The sequence below is a fragment of the Hemibagrus wyckioides genome, linkage group LG07, assembly GCF_019097595.1.
Source record: "Hemibagrus wyckioides isolate EC202008001 linkage group LG07, SWU_Hwy_1.0, whole genome shotgun sequence".
In the NCBI taxonomy this organism is placed as follows: Eukaryota; Metazoa; Chordata; class Actinopteri; order Siluriformes; family Bagridae; genus Hemibagrus; species Hemibagrus wyckioides.
The window spans coordinates 15073489-15096823 of NC_080716.1; the positions used below are offsets into that span (position 1 = coordinate 15073489).

The 23335-nt window shown below is 38.2% G+C and overlaps 1 protein-coding gene and 2 non-coding genes across 4 annotated transcripts; 2 read left to right on the forward strand and 1 right to left on the reverse strand.

The window, feature by feature from the left end:
• The first annotated feature begins 6453 nt into the window (after window positions 1-6453).
• Window positions 6454-13045, forward strand: zgc:77439 (uncharacterized protein LOC378987 homolog). Of its 2 annotated transcripts, none has more exons than XM_058395951.1 (8): window positions 6454-6587; window positions 8873-9091; window positions 9517-9655; window positions 9903-10045; window positions 10594-10646; window positions 11209-11333; window positions 11527-11841; window positions 12215-13045. In XM_058395951.1, the coding sequence occupies exons 2-8, from the start codon at window positions 8877-8879 to the stop codon at window positions 12566-12568; spliced, it is 1344 nt and encodes a 447-aa protein (XP_058251934.1). In that variant the 5' UTR covers window positions 6454-6587; window positions 8873-8876; the 3' UTR covers window positions 12569-13045. The 2 variants fall into 2 exon arrangements, with proteins under 2 accessions (XP_058251934.1, XP_058251933.1); XM_058395950.1 differs by lacking the exon at window positions 6454-6587 and adding an exon at window positions 8182-8263.
• trnas-uga (transfer RNA serine (anticodon UGA)) lies at window positions 6859-6940 on the forward strand. The gene has a single exon. It is a non-coding gene; the product is annotated as a tRNA-Ser (tRNA).
• Window positions 13046-14109: 1064 nt separating the features above from the next.
• On the reverse strand, window positions 14110-14183 carry trnat-agu (transfer RNA threonine (anticodon AGU)). The gene has a single exon. It is a non-coding gene; the product is annotated as a tRNA-Thr (tRNA).
• Window positions 14184-23335: the final 9152 nt, after the last annotated feature.

Consider the following 23335-nt stretch of genomic DNA (forward strand, 5'->3'; position numbering starts at 1 on the left):
AATATGGAGTTGGCCCGCCCTTTGCAGCTATAACAGCTTAAGGAGTGTGTTTATGGGAATTTTGACCATTCCTCTAGAAGAACATTTGTGAGGTCAGGCACTGATGCTGGACGAGAAAGTGTGGCTCACAGTCTCCGCTCTAATTCATCCTAAAGGTGTTCTATCAAGTTGAGGTCAGGACTCCCTCATCCATGTCTTTATGGACCTTGCTTTGTGCACTGGTGTACAGTCATGTTGGAACAGGAAGGGGTCATCCCCAAACTGTTCTCATAAAGTTGGGAGCATGAAATTGTCAAAATGTCTTGGTATGCTGAATCATTAAGAGTTCCTTTCACTGGAACTAAGGGGCCAAGCCCAACTCCTAAAACAACACCTGAACTGAATGATTTGGAGGGGTGTCCCAAAACTTTTGGCAATATAGTGTAGTTCACTACAAAGTAGATAATGAGCTGTCTTTATTTGAAATTGGATCTCATTCAAGATATTAGTTAATAGACAAATACATTAGTCTGTCATTAGTCTTTTAAAAACCACAATAACCATTATGCTATGAATCACATGTTGGCCATGTCATCAGCATGGAAATGTTTCATAATGTCATTGTTAAATAAAATTATTTAATTACGTAATGAAATGTTGGTGAGCTGGTAAGTCTCCATAGCCTGATATTGTATTTTACATTATATCTTTTATATTGTGGTGGCTTATCTTTTATGATAGTGGTTTCGCAGTCATTTATAACTTGTTTATTCATAAGTTACAAGTTGTTGTTTAATTGTGAGTTAACTGTTAACTTATTAAAAAGCATCATTAGCAAATATAGATGTTCAACCTAGACAGTTTCATATACACTATATTGCCAAAGGTTTTGGGACATCTGCCTTTACATGCACTTGAATGTAATATGGAGTTGGCCTGTCCTTTTCTGGAAACTCTTCTGGGAAGGCTTTCCACAAGGTTTAGGAGTGTATTTATGGGAATTTTTGACTATTCCTATAGAAGCACATTTGTGAGGTCAGGCACTGATGTTGGATGAGAAGGCCTGGCTCGCAGTCTCCGCTATAATTCATCCCAAAGGTGTTCTATCAGGTTGAGGTCAGGATGCCTGACCTCATGTTCCTCCACACCAAACTCTCTTATCCATGTCTTTATGGACCTTGCTTTGTGCACTGGTGTACAGTCATGTTGGAACAGGAAGAAACTAAGAGGACAAGCCCAACCCCTGAAAAAGAACAACTGAATTCAATGATTTGGGGAGTGCCCCAAAACTTTTGGCAATATAGTGTTAAACATTAAATCAACCCATAGTTTACGGTATAGATTTGTGCAATTTTGTGTTCCTTGCTATTGCTAGTAATATATATATATATATATATATATATATATTACTTTAAGGTCTATATATCTATATAAGGTATATATCTATATAAGGTATATATATCTTTAAGGTCTTAGTTTAGGTTGGGTTAGGTTAGGTTTGTATTCTGACACCTTTCTATCAGAGCCAGCATTAACTTCTTCAGCAATTTTATTTATTTATTAAATCATTGAATTCAGGTGTTGTATTTCAGGGGTTGGGCTTGGCCCCTTAGTTCCAGTGAAAAGAACTCTTAATGTTTCAGCATTCCAGACCACAACCTGATAGAACACCTTTGGGATGAATTAGAGCGGAGACTGCAAGCCAGATCAAAACTGGGATTCAAGATTCAAGATTCAAGATGCAAGAAGCTTTTATTGTCATTTCAACCACATACAGCTGGCGCAGTACATAGTGAAATGAAACAACGTTTCTCCAGGACCTGGTGCTACATAAACATACAACAACAAGTTCAACACAAAACAACAAACAACACCACAGAGCTAGGACAGAAGTTTGTCTTAGCCACGTAAAGTGCACAGTGTGCAGCTAGGTGCAAACAGAGCATAGACAAGACAGTGCAAAAAAGACAAGAAATACAATAAAGACAACACAAAAAGAACACAGGACACTTAGCGCTGAAAAGAAATAAAAGAACGTGTACTGGAATGTAAGTGAAATAAAATAGATAAAGTGAAATGATGTAAAAAAAAAAAGTATTGTGCAAAAATATTGTGCAAAAATACACAGCAGCGGTTGAGGTAGTGCAAATAGAATAAACATAAATATAACTATAGCAGCGGATGACAGGTAGAGGTAGTGCAGTAAGTAATGAACAGTATAAATTATGTGTGTGTGTGTGTGCGTCCACACAGTCAAGAGAGAGTGTGTGTATCTGTGTGTGAGAGAGACAGAGAGTTAATATACAGTTCAGTCCTGAGTGAGAGTGTGAGAGTGTGTGTGTGTGTGAGTGTGTGAGAGAGTGTAGAACAGTTCAGTCCTGAGTGAGAGTGTGTGTGAGAGTGTAGAACAGTTCAGTCCCGGGTGTTGAGGAGCCTAATGGCTTGAGGAAAGAAACTGTTACACAGTCTGGTTGTGAGGGCCCGAATGCTCCAGTACCTCTTTCCAGATGGCAGGAGGGTGAAGAGTGTGTGTGAGGGGTGTGTGGGGTCAGCCACAATGCTGTTGGCTTTGCGGATGCAGTGTGCGGTGTAAATGTCTGTGATAGAGGGGAGAGAGACTCCGATGATCTTCTCAGCTGTCCTCACTATCCGCTGAAGGGTCTTGCAATCTGAGACGGTGCAGTTCCAAAACCAGGCAGTGATGCAGCTGCTCAGGATGCTCTCGATGGTCCCTCTGTAGAACACAGTCAGGATGGGGGAAGGGAGATGGGCTTTACTCAGCCTCCTCAGGAAGTAGAGGCACTGCTGGGCTTTCTTGGTGATGGAGCTGGTGTTGAGTGACCAGGTGAAGTTCTCCGCCAGATGGACACCAAGGAATTTGATGCTCTTGACGATCTCCACAGAGGAGCCATCGATGGACAGCGGAGAATGGTCACACTGTGCTCTCCTGAAGTCAACAACCATCTCTTTGGTCTTGTCGACGTTCAGGGAGAGGTTGTTGGCTCTGCACCAGGCTGTTAGATGTTGCACCTCCTCTCTGTATGCTGACTCATCATTCTTGCTGATGAGACCCACCACGGTCGTGTCATCGGCGAACTTGACGATGTGGTTGGAGCTGTGCATTGCTGCACAGTCGTGAGTCAACAGAGTGAACAGCAGTGGACTGAGCACACAGCCCTGAGGAGCTCCAGTGTTCAGTGTGGTGGTGCTGGAGATACTGCTCCCGATCCGGACTGACTGAGGTCTCCCAGTCAGGAAATCCAGGATCCAGTTGCAGAGAGAGGTGTTCAGGCCCAGGAGACTCAGCTTCTTAATCAGCTGCTGAGGGATGATTGTGTTGAATGCTGAACTGAAATCTATGAACAGCATTCGAACGTAGGAGTCTTTGCAGTCCAGGTGTGTGAGGGCCAGATGGAGGGTTGTGGTGATGGCGTCTTCCGTGGAACGGTTAGGACGATACTCAAACTGCAAGGGGTCCAGCAAGGGTGGTAGCTGTGACTTGATGTGCCTCATGACGAGCCTCTCGAAGCATTTCATCACGATTGGTGTGAGTGCAATGGGACGGTAGTCATTGAGGCAGGAAACCGTGGACTTCTTTGGCACAGGGACGATGGTCGTTGTCTTGAGGCATGTAGGGATGATGGAGCTGCTCAGCGAGATGTTGAAGATGTCAGTGAAGACATCTGCTAGCTGCTCTGCACACTCCCTGAGAACTCTGCCAGGAATGTTGTCTGGTCCAGCAGACTTCCGTGGGTTAACTCTGCATAGAGTTCTCTTCACGTCAGCCGTGGTGAGACAGAGCACTGGGTCATTAGGAGGGAGGGATTCCTCGCTGTTGTGTTGTTCTGTGCCTCAAACCGAGCGTAGAAGTCGTTCAGCGCATCTGGAAGGGAGGCATCACTGTCACAGGAAGGTGAAGTTGTCCTGTAGTTGGTGATCGCCTGAATGCCCTGCCACATGCGCCGGGAGTCTCTGCTGTTCTGGAAGTGGCCGTGGATTCTCTGGGCGTGTGCACGCTTCGCCTCTCTGATGGCTCGGGACAGTTTGGCCCTTGCTGTTTTTAAGGCCGCCCTGTCCCCTGATCTGAAGGCAGAGTCTCTCGATTTCATGAGAGCACGCACTTTCGCAGTCATCCACGGCTTCTGGTTGGAGCACGTTGTGATGGTCTTGGAGACAGTCACGTCATCGATGCATTTCCCGATGTAGCTGGTCACTGATGCCGTGTATTCCTCCAAGTCAATAGAGTCGCCGTTGGTTGCAGCCTCCCTAAACATATCCCAGTCAGTGCATTCAAAACAGTCCTGAAGAGCAGAGACGTCTGCCTTTACATGCATATGAATGTAATATGCAAGTTGGCCCGCCCTTTGCAGCTATAACAGCTTCAACTCTTCTGTGAAGGCTTTCCACAAGGTTTAGGAATGTGTTTATGGGAATTTTGACCATTCCTCTAGAAGAACATTTGTGAGGTCTGGCACTGATATTGGACGAGAAGGCCTGGCTCACAGTCTCCGCTCTAATTCATCCAAAAGGTGTTCTATCAGGTTGAGGTCAGGACTCTGTGCAGGCCAGTCAAGTTCATCCACACCAAACTCACTCGTCCATGTCTTTATGGATCTTACTTTGTACACTGGTGTGCAGTCATGCTGGAACAGGAAGGGGTCATCCCCAAACTGTTAGGTTAGGTTTGTATTCTGACACCTTTCTATCAGAGCCAGCATTAACTTCTTCAGCAATTTGAGCAACAATAGTTCACCTGTTGGATCAGATCACACGGGTCAGCCTTCACTCCCCACGTGCATTAATGAGCACATCAACTTTGAGTACAAAATGTTTACTTGCTGCCTAATATATCCTTCCCACTAAGAGGTACCATGATGAAGAGATAATCAGTGTTATTCTCTTCACCTGTCAGTGCTCATAACGTTATGCCTGATTGGTGTATATATGGAATGTGCAGATATTATGTCATCTGGTGGTGTAAGCCACAGGTAACAGGAGTCCTGACCTCAACCTGATAGAACACCTTTGGGATGAATTAGAGACAGATCAAAACTGGTATGTCTGCCTGTACATGCACATGAATGTAATATGGAGTTGGACTGCCCTTTGAAGTCCAACTCTTCTGGGAATGCTTTCCAAAGGGTTTAGTGTGTTTATGGGAATTTTGGCCATTTCTCTAGAAGTGCATTTGTGAGGTCAGGCACTGATGTTGGACAAGAAGGCCAGGCTCACAGTCTCCGCTCTAATTCAGCCCAACGTCACGCGACTACTGAAAACAAACTGTTACATTACTGAAGCTTCACTTGGGTCTCAAATACACTATATGGCCAAATGTTTGTGGAGACCTGACAATCACGCCCATTTGTGGGCCTTCTGCAAAGCATCTATATTGTTTTTTTTTGGTGTAGCTTTACAGCTTTCCTTGACTGGAACTGAGAAGCCTGAACCTGTTCCAGTATGGCAGTGTCCCTGTGCACAATTCAAATTCCATGGAGACATGGTTTCCCAAGGTTGGAGTGGAAGAACTCGAGTGTCCTGCACAATGCCCTGACCTCAACCCCTCTGAACACCTTTGGGATGAACTAGAACCCTGACTGAGACCCAGACATCAGTGCCTGACCTCACTAATGCTCTTGCAGCCGAATAAGCACAAATTCCCACAGACACGCTCCAAAATCTAGTAAAAGCCTTTACAGAATATTGTTGGAGGATCAGCAAAGGAGCTAATACATCTCAAATAGGATGTTCAGCAAGGACATATGGGAGTGATGGTCAGGTGTCTACAAACCTTTTCTACATACAGTGTATAAGGTGGACCAGCTGTTCTATCCCAGTGTTGGTGTTTTTATGTAAAAAATAAAATAAATAAAAAATCGTCTATACACACGAATACAAACATGAACACATAGTATTATTTCTCAAATACGAATATGTTGCAAATAATATGCATGAAAACAAAACACTCAAAACTGAGTTTTCCCACTGAGTGCTGGAACATGCACATCCTCTCACCAAACACTTGCGCAACACAGACGTGCTGTAATGTATATTTTTGTCCAGCAGAGGTCAGTATAGAGCTGAGTGTGAAATTCAAAGGTTCAAATTTAAAGCGTACACAGACATCCTATACAATTGTGTACTTCCAGCTCAGGCTATCTAGTGTAGTTCTCGAATCTAGTAAGAAAAATCGTCCATCGCGACTGTGTAACAAAATTGCTCTATTGTGCACAACGCGGAAGAGATACAGGAAATGTGGAAATGGCGTTTGTCAATGGTGTATCACCAAAATCTGTTACCGCCGTAACCTGCTACCAGTACAGGCTTCCTTTGGGTCACGGCGTGGACAAGATTTCGGTGTGCATAATAAACACAAGAAAACGTTTTGATGTTTGTTAACGAAAAGGTGCATTGGTTATAAATTACAAAAAACGTCCCGAATTTTAATTTATGTAAAAAAAAAAAAAAAAGTTGTTTGGCAGCATGACGAATATGAGCCCACGTGATGGTTCCAGCCAATGAACAGCGTCCTCTGTACTGGGTACTAAGTTTCCACACTTAAACGATTTCAGTGTATCACCGCTTTGCAGTAAACAGTACGTATTGCCCAAGTAAGTAAGCTTTTTTAGCCACCTGTGTTTATATATTGCTCTGTTGTTCATTGGCTCATTAGTTTCTGTTTAACGTGATGCTGTTTGTATTTTCTAATAACGTATTTTATGAAGTTTATTTAGATTTATAAGTTAATTTAGATTCAGATTATTTGCTGGTGCGAACACAACGATGCATTTTTATAACCGCCAAAACCTAAAAAGTACTAAAAAGTACTTAGGGTACTTGGGGTACTTAAAAGTACCTTAAGTACCCTTATATATGTGTCTAGCTGCGATGGCCGAGTGGTTAAGGCGTTGGACTTGAAATCCAATGGGGTCTCCCCGCGCAGGTTCGAACCCTGCTCGCAGCGGAATGTAACCGTTTTGCTGAAGGTGAACACGTCCCATGTCATCAGTAACACTTTTCCACCTGGGTTTTATCCGAAATGGTTCCCCAGAATAGATATTCAACATCGTGGGGATTACAGATATTTTTGTATATAGATATTTTTTTGAGGCATTTTGTTTTACTATACAGTTAAAAAAGCGTAGAAAAATTTTAAATTGACCCAAACTGAATAACCCCTATATTTACACTCGGCTTAATAATAATAATAATAATAATAATAATAATAATAATAATAATAATAATAATAATAGTTGTTGTCGTTTTAGTGCCACCTGCAGTACCTCCAATGTACTGTAAAAAAAAAACCTATAACTTCATTTGTACATCAGTTTGTTCAAACCAGTATAATACTTATATAATTAATTAAAATATTAAATAATATATAATATCATAAATAATGTATATATAATTAATATATTTAGAAACCTGTACCAGTAACCATCTTTCGGTAACCCTGCGACAATAACCTTTGCTTTAATTTTTTATTTTATTTTGACAAAGTTCAGCAATACAGCAATATACTGTTATCAATTATTATCAGAATAGATTATACTATATCAAAGGGTTTTACTGTAAAGCTACAATAACACAACTGAGACAGTATTGTAAAAACGTAGTGCAGCATACAGTAAAACCAGTCGGCAGGAGCATTATATCATTACCTGTAACAACAAAAGAACTTTGTCTGGCTAAGTGACACCCCCTCTCCTCTCCACTGTCATGTTATGTTTTACTCAAAAAGCATATATTTAATTAGTAGCAAAATAGTAATTAAGTGCAACAAGTTTAAAGATATTGACAGGCAAGGTGCTCATATGCACTACTGTCATATTGTATAGGAATTTTACCTGGTGTTTTAAATACATTACAGCATTTGCACAGTGTCCACCTGGTCCAGCTGTTGAGTAAATTGAGGGTAATGTACTATTAGTATAATACTAATACAATATAGTGAAAATAACCTGAAAGTTGCACAAAGAGAAAGGGAAAAGTAACAGACTAAACTCGCTGTACAGTTTCTTGAAGTTAAAATCAAGTGTCAAGGTCAACCAAACCATTTTCGAAAACAGTGTTGAAAACCATTTTAATTAGCTATTAGATGGCTGTTTGATTCGGCAATAGAGCTGACCCTAATGATCCGACAATCAGACAGCCTGTGTATTAAAGGGTTAATTAGCCTTGAGTATCGAGGTATTTGGCAAGAGGCCAAAGTGCTTAAATATAGCCCGGAGTTTTCCCACCTCCTCCTCCTTGTTAACTCCGGGGCTCAAGTTGGACTGGAATAGTAAGTGTTTCTACTGGTTTGCAATATAATAATTAGGTAGATTAATCTTTCTTGAATCATTATTTGTCAGGAACGGCTTTTGGCCATAATTGTGTAAAATAATTTTTTTATAATTTTGTAAAAAAAAAAAAAAAAAAGTTCGTCGAAACTAATCGTGAGTTGTGTAGGATTACGTGAATAACTGTTAGTAATAAGCAAGTTAATAGTCTGTAGCCTATTCATCTATTAATATACAGCTGGTTGCATATTGGATATTGCATATAAGTCTAACCATCGATCATATCAAACTGTTACCCTTTCTACATCCCAAACTATGCATGCCTAAACTGAATAATTTGTAACTTCTCCAGGACTGGTTAAAGATATTGAGATGACCAAAAAGGTCCAAAATGTGTCACGTAATTAATTCTATTAATTGTATAAGAAGAATGTAAGCCTTGGGCAATCCCTGTAAAGTGATACTATGATGCCATGGCATAGACACCTTAGCAATGCATGGTTACATTTCTGAATGGTTTTAAATTGGAATTTCTTTCCGCGATATTTAGATATTGCAGTGCAAATCCGCGATGTAAGCAGGGTGTATTTTCCCCTCGATCATGTGTGTAGGATAATGCCTGGCCTGGAGAAGCTGCGCGTGGCCGTGGTGGGCGCAGGAGCGGCTGGTCTTTGCGCCGCGCGTCACTTCCTCGCGCGACAGGACCTGTTCGCACCGCCGGTGCTGTTCGAGATCACCAAGAATATAGGAGGAACGTGGGTGTACGAAGAGCGCGTGGGACACTACGACAACGGTCTACCCATCCACAGCAGCATGTACAGGGACCTCAGGTGAACGACCATTTGCGTGCGCGTGTGTGTGTTGAGGGGCAGGGGGTGGTTGGGCTAATTATGAAAAAGAAAAGGGCTAATTATGCAATTGTACATGAATATCTGATTTTTTCCATGTTGTAAAATAAATAGCCACACAATGACATTCAAGGTTTTAAGACATTTCAATGCATTATACTTTCTCTATATTTCTTAATACTAAAGCAAAAAGCAAACAAAAAATAAATAATAATAATAATAATAAAAATCAGTGATCATTACAGCCACAAGAGCTACATATAATTCAGGAAATCCTCTCAGACATGCGAATTAAGGTCACTTCATGCCAACTAGGACGTCACACTCATCACTTTCTTGAGTAACATTTGCAAAATGTGTTGTTTTAAAAATTTTTTTAAACAGTTGTTATTTTCCACATTTGGCAGAACCAATATTCCCAAAGAGGTCATGTCCTTTCCAGATTTCCCCTTCCCAAAGCATCTTCCTTCATTTGTCCATCATACAGAGGTGCGCAAGTACCTAGAGCAGTACTGCGATCATTTCAGCATCCGGGATCACATTAGGGTACGATTTCAGCACTGTCATTTTATTTGTGCCAAATGTTCCAAGCAAGCATAAAATTATAAATTAAATAGATGGTTTATTTCATTTGTCATTTAATTGTCCTTTCCACATCAAGTCCATCCTGCAAGCAAAGTGCAGAATTGCTTTCATTTCAATTGCAATATGTATTTAAAAAATGTTATTTATAATTTGTACAGCGACTTTGTAAACTGTATGTATATTTGCACTTCTGAAATCCCTTTCTTAGTTTGGCACGACTGTGGATGCAGTGAACCCAGTTAAAGTGAAGAGCGGCTGGAAAGGTTTGGCATGGGACATCACCAGCAGTGATAGTGTGGACCGGAGAAAATCCATCAAGGAGCGTTTTGATGTTGTTATGGTGTGTAATGGGTGTGTATAACCTTTTTTCTCTGACAGTGTGCCTAAAAATATAGATTATAAGACAAATGACAAGTCACCAATGTTTTCTGAAATACAATATATTTTCAATAGAGCTAGAAAAAGATAGATATGAAGGTATGAATCATATAAGGATATCAAGAAATGAGAATGGATCCTAGATGGTAAACCATGCTAAAATTGTTATTGCATGGTTGTAGTTATGTCAGACATACAGATAATATTAGAGTAAAGGTTGATCAGTTTTCAGCTTATCAAATAAACTGGCTCAGAAGACTTATCTGCAGTAATCCTTTTCAAACAAAAGTGTGCTTGTAAACAAAATTGTACGTGTTGATACTCCATGTTGTTTAAAAATCAGTCAGCTCTCATACATTGATAAAACTGAAGGCCAAATGAGGCCAATCAAATATATTACTTTATTGTTTATTTAAATCTAATATTATTGTGAATATCAAACAAGATAACTATTTAAACATTTTTTTAAATCAGAGTGAGACTGAAGTACCTATTTGTTTTCTAATGATTTTAAATACCAGACATTTCTATGACCCGTACATCCCTGCTATACCCGGACTGGGGAAGTTCAAAGGTATGTGTACTTGCCTGATATGTAATGCAAATATCAGTTCATGCTGGATTTTGGTTCATTAGTGTCAGCTGCTATCTTTGCTTCGTGAGTTTTTCTGGATTGAAACATTGCCAATTACTGACCAAGCAGAAATTCTGATCAATGATTTTCTGATCTGAAGCCATGTCCATAAACCTTATCATATTATATAAGAACAACAGGCCTTTGATCAATAGAAGTACAATTCTGGCACTAGATTAGTATTTTGAGGAACATTTGAATATGCTACCAAAGCCTTGTATCGTATGTATAAAATCAGTATAGCACACAAGCTGACAAATGTTTGACGAATGTTGTACTTCAAAAGCTTCTGTTTATTTGGAGTGTAGAGTCTGCACTGGAAAGAATATCTGAGACTTATATAAACCGAAAGAAACAAATTGTTCAGAGTCTATGTTCATGAATTTTGACTTATTCTGTCTGGTGTTTGGTAGATGCATATTTTGTATGTATTTCATGTATAGTTTATGAACAGTAGTCAAATACAGACCAGGATTTATATATGATATGTTGATTTTTATAGGTATGTTGATGCATAGCCATGATTATCGAAATGCAGAACCCTTCGCAGACAAGTCAGTACTAGTGCTCGGTGCTGGTCTTTCTGGGCTGGACATTGCCATGGAGCTCTCCAACGTTAATGCTAAGGTCTTTCACTGCATTCATTCATCTGTCCATCTCTTCCCTGTTATTGTACCAAGGCATGTGTCAACATGATAATGTGGTTTCACACGCCTTAATAGTTCATTTCTCTAAAAATGTAAGAAAAAATATATATATACATGTTTATAGCACTAAGATTCAGACATATTGTGTGACAGACTATATATCCCCCAATCAGGTGATCCTAAGTCATGGTCAAAAACCCCTGACTTGTCCCATGCCCCAAGGTGTGGAGCAGGCTCCTCCAGTAAGCAAAGTGCTGGAGGATGGCATTGTGCAATTTCAGGATGGGAAGCGAGCAGAGCCAGAGGTGTTTATGCTCTGCACAGGCTACAACTTTGTCTACCCTTTTCTGAATGAGCAAGTCGGGGTGCGGGTGAAAGAGCACTTGGTCTACCCTCTCTACAAGTTTCTGATACCTCCTGCCTATCCATCACTCTTTGTTATAGGCATCTGCAGAGCCATATGCCCCTTTCCACACTTTCACATACAGGTGAGTCACATATACCCTTACTTGTTCCACCTTTGAGTAGTGTTCTGCTTGAACAGTGTGACAAAACAATAAGAATGTATTTTGAATACTGAGTCTATGGCAGTACTAATGCAGAACAAAACTCACATAATTTTTGCCACATGGATGACTGATCAATGACCGCGTATGACACTTCTACATCTTACCTGCAGTCTAAATTAATTGCTGTGTGAGATATGGCTTACAAGTCTATTAAGTGTAAAGATGACTTTTGTTTTCAGTTTTGTTTGCACTTGACTTATTCTGACTTTTATTTAATTTGATCATATTTTACTCTTATGTTCTCTTTCTACACTTTCCAACTAATCTGCTTTTTCTGATCTTACTCTTTTAGTCTAAGTTTGCCATCTCTGTGCTGGATGGCTCGTTCACCCTCTCCTCACGTGAAGAAATGGAAAAGGATATCGAGTTGGACATGGCTGCTCGCCGAGCTCGTGGTGTCGCCACCCGACATATTCTGAAACTGGACTCTGAACAGTGGGCCTATAATGACCATTTAGCCCACCTGGGTGGCTTCCAGCCACTTCCTCGCTACTGGAGCAATCTGTACGAGTCCAACAAGGTTTTCCGTGCCCGGGATATGCTGAACTACAAAACCTACAACTATAATGTAATCAATGAGACAGAATGGGCGGTGCAGAATCTGGAAGGACAACAGTTGCAGAAACCACAACTTAAACATATCTAATTAGATCTATGAAGGAGTTTACTAGTTAACCTTCAGCTGAAAATTAATGTAGTAGCTTATTGCTATATTTGAGTTACTGTGACGTAACCACTAATCCTAAAGACTGATGCCAGTTGAGTAACCTTAACTGCAGAGAGCTCAGTGCCACAAAACCAACACTGTAGAGAGTACCATTAAATAATAACGTGAGCATCACATTAAACATTTTCTCTGCTATTTAACATGAGCTTACTTTATTATGGTTCTAGATTAACTGGGTTGAAACTAAAGAAACTCAGTTCAGTATATGTTCTAGTTGTACTTACACTTTCCAGCTCAAGGTGCTTATACAAACCCTATGAATGAATGAAAAAATGTTATGCATTTTGCTGTATGGCTGATTACAAATATGCACTAGTTACAAACATATATTGTTGTAACTCTGTGTTAAACAATAAAGGGCAGGAGTGAAAAAACGTGTTTTTTAGCCTATCATGAGTGTGATGCGAGGACCCATTGTGATCCATTGTGTATATTATGAGCAGGTAGCATTGCCACGTCAAAGCTCCAGAATGGTTATTAAAATAGGAGAAGCAAAACTTTCTGTTGTGGACTGAAAAGATACACTTACTTGGCACTTGATTAGGAACATTATACTGGTACTGGGTAGGGCCTTCATTTGCTCTAACACATTATAAAGATGTTGTGCTGAATTCAGATCAGGGTTACACATAGACAACAAACAGGCTGTGGCACTCAAGTGACGATTTATTGGTATTAACAGCCAAATTACACAAATTACCCCTACAGCAAACTCCAAACGTACGGCTGGTGCGATTATGTTTAATACGTTTGAAATGTCAGTCATTCATTCCTCATTTAGTGATTGGCAGCTGGCTATAAGGTTCCGCCCCTTTGTGAGGTCTACAAATCCTAATTAGGAGAAGCCGTGCAATGGAGGCGGGACTTATAGTAACGTGTTAAAAACATGTCAAAAGTTGTCCATCTTTGATTTCAGTAAATCAGTGAATACAATAATTCCTAAAGGCCTGTGCGTTTTTTTAGCGCAGTGTTGGGGACTTTAAAAGAGATTTTCACACAGGCTGCTCTTCACATTTAGGAGAAGGTCAGGCTTCCTGTGTGTACTCTTAAAGCCATCATTTGAGCTACACCCAGAACGTTAGTTTTGCCTGTTACAAAAAAAAAAACTTACAATATTTCGCTAACTTGTAGAAAAGCTTTACAGAAAGCTGTAAGGAGCTGTCCCCGGAGTTAGACTGTAGTTACAAAAACGGCACCTACAAAGTAACCCGTGGTGAAAGTTATCATATTACCATAAGAAAACCTTCTCAGGACGTTTTGGGAACAACGGTGACTTTGTTCAACAAAAATGAGCCTATAAACCCAATGCTAACCTTAGAGAGCATTTTCTGGAAGGTGATTAAAGTCCGAATATTTCCAAAACGGCTGCAGTATGCAGTTTAACGTCATGAAATGATTAGCAGTCACATTGCAACATATGGTGGAGGATTAACAAGGTAGTGAGTAAGAATCGTGGGAAAAGGCACCGCTGGGATTCGAACCCAGGATCTCCTGTTTACTAGACAGGCGCTTTAACCAACTAAGCCACGGCGCCATTGAAGTTGTTCTTGAACACACGTGACACAGCTCAGCTCTATAATAGGCTGAAGTTACCGTGGCCATTTAAAATGTTATGCCTTACAGTCAAACAAAGTGTGCTATTAAGACACAATTAGAGAATATATATATATATATATATATATATATATATATATATATAGAATATATATATATATATATATATATATATATATATATAGAATATATATAGAATATATATATAAAAATATATAGTTAATCTATATGGTAGTTAGATAACAATTATATTATTTCTTTGTTGTTTTTTGTTAATATATATTTACCGATTTGTTCAGTGCCTGTATCTAGTGAAGACCCTATTGAGTGGGTTTATGGGTTTATTATGTTGTTGTTCCCTCCGTAGCCACATGGTGGCAGTAAGATTATAATTAAACCTGCTTACTGATGTAAAATGTTTAAGCGTTGATGTTTAGTGTTTGCGGTCACTAGTTTTTTTTTTTTTAATATTTGTAACGTTGCATTTAATAAAATGTAACTTACATGCACTTTGATAGGGACAGACTCAGAATGGTGCAATACTTATTATATCCATTCAGACAATCATGTGACAGTAATGCAGTGTATAAAAGCTACTGCTCAAGACCTTTTGCCAATATTTATATCTAACATCAGTATGGTGGAAAATGTAACCACAGTGAATCTGACTGAGTCAAAGTTATTAGTGCCAGAAAGGCTTGTCTTAAGTATTTCTCAGGAACTGCTGATGTTCTGGGATTTTCAAGTGCAAGCTTCGCTAGTGTTTACACAGAATGGTGCCAAAAGAAATAAAAAAAGATTTGTTGATTTGCTATAGTGATTTGTTGATGAAAGAGTTTAGAGGATAATTTTTAGCTGAAAGAAATGCAGTGACAGATCCTTGACCTCAACCCCACTGAGCAGCTTTGGGATGAATTAGAAACACCCTACGCCTTATATTCTTCTGCTTGTCTCACTAATGCTCTTGTGGCTTATTGGGCAAATCTGTACAGCCACATGCCAAAAATCTAGTGAAAACCCTTACTGGTAGAATAAAGGTTATTAGCAAGTCAAGTCATGTAGGTTAATTTGTCATCACAGCCATATGCAGTGTGCAGTACACAGTGAGATGATGTGTGTATGACAACAAGATACAGGTTTGATATACACAATACATAAATCAAGTTCAACAGAAATAGGAAGCATGCAGGGAGGGGACCGTTTGATAGAAATCCTCGAATGTGTACATTTCATAGATAGGGCTAATAATGACTTAACCAGTTAACACAGTTCAATCAGCCACGGTCATAACAGCATGGTCATAGTGATCCTTTCACAGTGCTGTATATTTCTTTACCACTATCTAACACTCAATGATTATGCTTCTTTTCAAATTGTTTAGCATGGTTGCTATGAGAAAACACACACACAACACACACACACACACACACACACGCTCTCTTACTCATCCTTAATATCTAAAGCCCACACAGACATTCTAAAACAAATCTGGCTCATGTGTCTAAAATTTCCATGTAACTCTCAATTTTAAGGAACCCAGGGAAGTCCAGGATTCTCTAGTTGATGACTGTTCGCTAGTGTTACTGCTATTGTTTTTTGTCCTGACACATTTTCCATGGCTTTTTTTAGGATTCAGGGATTCATGATTATGATCATTTTAAACTGACCTCTGTTTTTTAAGAGTTTAATAATTTGCAGTATGCTTATACTGGATCAAGAGAAATCATGTTTCAAGGATTCTGAAAGGTTTGGACTGAGTAGTGAGGTGGTGACAGTGGTATATTGACATCATTAAATATAAAAGACCTACATCTAACAGTTTTGTATATTTTATATTCAGAGTATTATAGATTTCTGCTTCATAAGGCCAACAAAGGAGTGACACTTTTTTTTTTTTAGGAATTCTTCAAGTCACATTATGAGATTCATTGCACCTTTCACACCTTCCAACTTCAAAGCTGCTGATTCTGATGCATCATTAAAACAGCACTAAATAAACATGTAACATACTGCATATTACAGTGTACAATGTTGTTAGGCCACCACAAGCCGCAAGCTTCAGTGTGCCTTGCCATTAATTCTACAAGTATCTGGAATTGTCTAAAAAAGTGAGAGCATTCATCATAGGATTAACATGACCAATCAGAATAACTTGTACTATGTATGCATGTTTGTATATTTTTTTGTATTTTAAAGACTGTGTTTTATAATCAGAGTGATCCAGATACCCCCTTTTCTATTACGATCTACATTATTTTTTCCAAAACCACAAAGAGAAAAATTTCCACTAAACATTATACACATTTCTTACTTAGATTTCCTAATCTCATAGTTTGAAAATTACATCTACCTAAATGTTAATAGACAGTGATCAAAACTCTTGGACTGACAGCATATATTCATTATTATTGATGAAGCCTGTATTAAGAGGGAAAGCAGCATTCAAGAATTTGTGTGTGCGTGCTTGCGTTTGTGTGTGTTTTAACAGTATCTTTCTTTCTGAAAGCATTTTAATCCCACAAACCTCCTTAAATCATCTTAAATTGTCAAAAGGATGAGTAGTAGCAAAATTGGAACAAAATGACCCCATTACACATCAGCCACAATTCTTTGGCTAATGCCAGATAATAAAATATCTTCCAAAAATAACATTGGAAAAATAAACGCTCAAGATTCAGGCATTGCTAATCACAAGGGAACTTCATATGCAACCATTTTCAAACCACACAAGTTAGCAGAGCAATATTTGTAAATGTTAAATAAAATGAGATATGGCACTGTTCTTTCTTTCTTTCTTTCTTTCTTTCTTTCTTTCTTTCTTTCTTTCTTTCTTTCTTTCTTTCTTTCTTTCTTTCTTTCTTTCTTTCTTCAGAAGTAGGTATTGCCATACCTCCAACTGATCTCATAATTTCAAGAATACGTTTCCTTGAATAAATTGCTTAACCATGTCGAATTCTGCTGCACAGGAAATTAGGATCATGGCACAGGAAATAAAAATCATAAGTTTCCTGTATCGTGCATTACGCAATTTTCCATGGTTATCGTTAGTCGTCTAGTTGTGGAAAATAATGTCATAGTGCCTTTAATCTGATATTGTTTTATTTAATTAATTAAGGGACATAAGGGTCATATGTCAGAAATTCAACTTTTAATTGCTCTTTTTTAAATCTAATACCATAGCTTGCTGTTTTATTTAAAAAACAATTTTTTTTATCAAGAATGTGGTTTTTGTGTTAGGATTATGGTATGCCTCAAGGTTAAATCTCATATTGTTTTACCTTACAATTTCTGTAAAATCTTAGAAGCATGAGTTTCCTATGAGTTACATTTTGAAAGAGAACCCAAGGATTCCCCCAGACGAAGAATCCTGCAGATGGATCCGTTTTTAATGTGTGTAGTATGGAATTCCCATTAATTCCCATCTGAGAATAAAAGAGATACAAGGAAATGCTCTGTATGCTTCGTGTTGAAAGTTTGTAAAAGATTCTCATCCATGCAAGACTGCTTATATTCATGACATTTATTTTAACCAATTTGATGTCTTGTGAAACAAAATTTCTCCTGACATTAGATCAGAAATGGGTGTTACTTGAGTGAGTCAATTTTTCTTGATATCTGTGTTGTTATTCTGTTTATTAACCAGTACATGCCTAAAATGTTCAATTAGCTTCCAGATATACCTAAAGAACTAAAGTTAACTAAAGAATCCATCCTCAGGCCTCAAAATGAGATAAGAAAAAACACAGGACTTTCACATTTAAATAGTAGTTGACTCATGATTATTTTGTACATTCATACTGGTGAATGTGGTTTCCTTAAGTGAGACAAGTTACTGGATCGACTTCCCTTTGTTGTTCCTGGAATAGCATTCCTTCTATCCAACCACTACCACTAATGTCATGAGCATGAGCCTCAGATTCCTCCCACTTCTGAGCTGATTATATTTTCCACACACAGTCAGATTCTAGACACAAAAAAATTATTGTGTAGCTCAGCATTGAGTTCATACAATTAAAAATAAAAATGACATTAAACTTACAATAAAATTATGGTAGACGCAGGCATCAATTTACGCCCAAACGTGTATTTATTTAGTATGTGTAATTACCTAAAGTTAGCTGAGCCCTTAAAAAAACGTCCAGAACATGCTGTTGTCTAAAGAGATAAAGCATAGGGCAGTTGCACATTTGGTTAAAAATGACCACAAAAACACTGAAGAATGTAGAAAAAAGTACAAAGAAAGATTGGAATGCAGAGTTGAATAAAGGTCTTTCCTGGTTGGAAGATGATACATTTTATAAGAATGTAACCAGCTCAGGAATGGGGGCCATGAGAGACACACTGAAGGTGTCAGATACCGTTGTCTGATTAAAAAGAATGTTGTTCCATAAACATGCACTATTTGACAATATATTAATATAATATTGACAATAATCAATAATAATAATAATTCATATTGGATTGATATTAACATAAGCTAACATGAGCATTCCTTTTCTGTGCAGTACTGTAGCTGTCTTGTGGAACTGTTATTATGTAAGCTGGGTTATCTTGGTAAGCATTTATGTATGGAATATATGGACTGTGGGAATGACTCACAAGAGAGTTTTTATGGGAGAATGGTAAAACACATGGAAAAGTATGAGACAGAACTAGAACTGCGTCATAAATGAGGATGAACAAGGGTAAGTGTCTTCAGGTTTGCAATGATGAAAATGGAGAACCACAGTTACAACCAACATGACTTGCACCCAAAATTGCTGAACACGCTAGATGAAAACGTAACATAAGCGAGCCAAGAAACCTACTGCAACATTAAAGGCGCTCCAGAAATATCTGGCAACTACTGGTCATCCCCTGTACATACTAATCTTTTGTATTCTTCACATGCCTGGGCTACTGTGTGTTGCAAAATGTGTTACGGGCTGTTGATTCTAAAAAGATCTTTGGGTCAAAATCAAGACAGCTTGTGACCCAAAGAACACCACACCCACAGTAAAGCATGGTGGCGGCAGTATTGTTTTATGGGCTTGCTTCTCCTCAGCTGGGACTGGGGCTAGTTAAGATTGAGGGAGTCGTGGCTAGCTCTAAATAATAGTCTACTTTCTCACAAAACCTGCACATCTCTGCTACACAGCTAAAGATGAATATAAATTTCACTTTCTAGCACAGTGATGCCCAAAGCAAAAATCCAAGTCAGCAAAGGAATTGTTTCAGAAAATGAAGTTTAATGATTTGGAATGGCCCAGTCAGAGCCCAGATCTAAATCTTATCAAAAGCCTGTGGAATGACTTGAAGAGATCTGTGCAGCAGCAAACCCCTAAGATCTCATAGATCTGGAGAATTTTTGCAAGAAAAATCGGAATAAAAATACCAAATGAAGTTGTGCTAACTTGGTAAAGACTTTTTAACTTTGAAGAAATTACATTTAATAAGACCAATCCCCCATCACAAAATATCCTCACCTAAAATCCACATATGTTAAAAGAAATGTTTATATCATATAACCTACCTCTCTGACTGACTGACTGAGAAATACCCAATGGTATGTGTGATTATCTGGGACATGTTTGAAATGGTTTAGGCCTTTGCTCAATAACTTATTACAAAATATTTTCTAAGTTTATAACCAATGCTTTCTAAAATTCAGAATAACAGATGAAAAAATCACAGTAAAAACAACTTTAAGGGGAAAATAGCATTTAATTATCTGAACATAGTTTTTACACACACACACAAAAAAATCTCAGCATACTCTGTAGTAGGTCTAAATTATTTTTAAGTTTTGTTAAAGAAGTACATATTATCTATATATTTGCACCATAAATGCAGTATGTGTACATTAGTCATGCTATGCTATTAGTTATGCTCAAAACATTTTCCTTGCCTCAGGAAACCCTTTGGAACATGGTGTCCTTTTTGTTTATAGTCTGTATCGCAGCAGGGAATGAAAGATCTAAGGGAATACCATTCACATTAGACAGTCAAAACACAGTGTTTTTGAGGAAACATCACCCTTGGAAACTGGCAAATCTGAGCAAACACTTCAATAGTGCACACAATTGCAATTCCTACAAATAAGAGATTGACTGATTATGAGTCAACAGTCATTTCTACTGGACAACATGCAAGTATAGACACAAAGGTTTGTGTTACAAAAGTTCTGTGACTTGCTGATGGAATGTACTAAAGAAATATGATGGTGCAATAGATTTTGGGCCACATTTTACATACTGAATATGCTTCAGACCAGAATAAACTAGTATTAACTAGCATGCTTGTTTCCTGTGTACATATATTTACAATGTGAGATATAATATCTGAATCATTTTGATCTGGATTTCTGAATGCAAAGCACAGAAAATATGACATCTTTATGTCCATAGTAATAAAAACAAAAAACATAAAATCCTGTGACATTACACAGTTGATACATAATTCAGGCCATAAGGAGGAAAAGTATCTAAAACCTTATTATAGCTTGGTGAACTACATGTTTACTAGGATCTTTAGTTATTAGTAGTGATTGCATTTTTGTGCTCATTCTAGGATGAATTGTGTCATATCGCACTATACAAAATTTTACTTAATGAACACTATAGATTGTAGAGAAGCACATCATTTAGTTCTCTGTATGCTGTAGCATTACAGTTTCCCTTAACTTAGGAACCCAAACATCTCCAGTATGCCAGTGCAATTGTGCACACAACAAAGAAGATATGGTTGGAGTGGGGAAGCCCTGACGTCAACCCTGTGGAACAACTTTGGAACCGGAATGTTGACTGTGACCCAGTCCTCCTCTCTTGACCCCACTTATATTGTTTTAATGATTGCACTATAACAATGGTTTTTTAAGTCATAGTAATTATTCCTATTTGATTGCTACTTTGTCCTTAACGGATTTATTTTTGTCTATCTATTACTTCCCACAATATTTCATTTGGAATGAAACATTTAGATAATTTATTTTAGCAAACCTTAATTGTCTGTCATTTTCTCTTTGTGGCGGAAAATTGCTTGGTGCAGTGGTAATACCTTTTAGTCCCTTTCCTGAAAGTTTTATCATTAACTTAAGTACATCAAACCATGACAGGGTTATATTTGTTATACAAGGACATGGAGGTAATGTGGGTATGATTTTGGCAATACTAGCCCGTTGTCAGGAAAACACACACACACACACACACACACACACACACACACACTAAAAGTGAAGTGCACTTCATCTTCATTAAAAACTTTGTTGAAATGGATTATCTTACGCTGTTAGGAACATTGGAAAATGTTTTAACAGGTATTTTGTATTTGTGAACAGGGTGTGTATCTTGGCTCAGTGTGTCTCCAAGGTGCATGTCTAGACAACACAGAGCAAAGAAATGTTATGTAACTGTCTGAAAGCTGTTGGGCCTGTGACCACCTCATATGCAACAGGAAGGTATCACAAGGCTTTGTTGGTGTCCCAAGCCAATATTTATAAGGAACAAGGCTTATGAAAACAAATCAGCTTTAATTTGAAGCTACTGTCTTTTAAACTATTGCTTCAGTAACTAACTCTTTTTCATTTCTTTCATTGTGCTGGAGTATTTTGCCTAAACTGTAGCAACTGTTCAACAACAAAACATGTTACGGAACAAATGTGTTTGTGTGTATTTCCTCTTGCATATAAATGGCATGTGGTGGCAGATAATGACATACGTGTGCAGCTGACTGTGCTTTGATTAGGGGGAGTGGTAGCAAGTTCCTTTTCCCCAGTCATTATGTTTAATTCTAGCCGATAGTCAATGCTTATGTAGTCAGTGTCGGGAAAAATACTTGAGAGTGTTGTAATAACAGGGGTGTTCAAATATATCCACAAAGGGGTGGTGTGGCTGCAGGTTTTCATTCCAGTCAAGTAGGAGCCACAACTAGAAACTGATTAAAGGCCTAGTCTGATTAAATAAGTAGAACCAGGTGTGGCTCCTGCTTAGTTCAACTCGAACAACAAAGTACTTTATTCACAACATGATAATAAACATGAGAATCACAAGTAAAAGTAGGCATAATCAGGTTAAATCAGATATAACTTACACTATTAGATGATCCTGAGCCTCATGTGTTCACATTCATTCATTCATTTTCGGGAAATACTTTTTTCCTGGTCAGTGTTCTGGCAATCCAGAACTTAGCCTAGGAACACACCCTTTATGGACGTACATGGCAACACACATACACATACACACACACACACACACACCCTTATTGAGTTGACACACTCCAATTCATTCCCTCAAGGGTTTGTCAATCACATTGTAGACAAAACATGTAAATGTTGGCAGTATGACAGTATGTTGAATGAGTTCCACAGATAATGAAAATGACCTGAATACCTTACATGAAAAAGAACTGCATATATATATATATATATATATATATATATACACAAATGAAAAGCTCTCTAAACCTGCATTTAACACAGAACAAAAAATAGATGTAATCTGTTACTCACTCTTAAGTGTCCGTCTACAGTCTGGTGTGTTCATGTACATGTAGATTAGAGAGAGATATGGACTTCAGGTTAAAGTAATGTGCAACCTCCTTCCTTAGTCACTACGACCACAAAACAAGTTCATACAATCTGTTCCCATTTAGACATCCATCCACCCATATATCCATGTCAGTTGCTGAACTTATTCTTTTCTACCATGTTAGGAAATGGTGTCAACACCAGTCATTTGCCAATAATCATTGAAATTCAATGAAATGACACTTAAATAAAGTAGCTGAACCAAACATCCTGCCCATAGCCTCCAAATGTTATATTTTTAAGACTGAGGATTATAAATCTAGGTTTCAGTATGATAGGAGCATTACATTCATATGACACAACAGAAATATTTCTTTAACATAAGCTGCTATGATATGTTTACCTTTCTTGAAATCTGTGAAAGTGACATGGTCAGAGCACTCATTTTCGTAGTACTATATTACTATTTAGTCTTGACAGCTGCTGCAGGCTTCCATCTCACTTTTATTTGGTTGAACACATGTCAAAGAAAATGTGAAACATGTTGATTTGTGCTATAAAATTCTGGTTTGTTTGTTTTGCTGAACTCTGTATAGTTTTCTAAACATTTTTCACCACCACACTCACTA

Coding starts and splice junctions, on each gene's coding strand:
- zgc:77439 (XM_058395951.1), top strand. CDS start 8,877: ATGCCTGGCCTGGAGAAGCTGCGCGTGGCCGTGGTGGGCGCAGGAGCG. Junction 9,092..9,516: donor AGCATGTACAGGGACCTCAG/GTGAACGACCAT, acceptor CACATTTGGCAG/AACCAATATTCCCAAAGAGG. Junction 9,656..9,902: donor GCATCCGGGATCACATTAGG/GTACGATTTCAG, acceptor TCCCTTTCTTAG/TTTGGCACGACTGTGGATGC.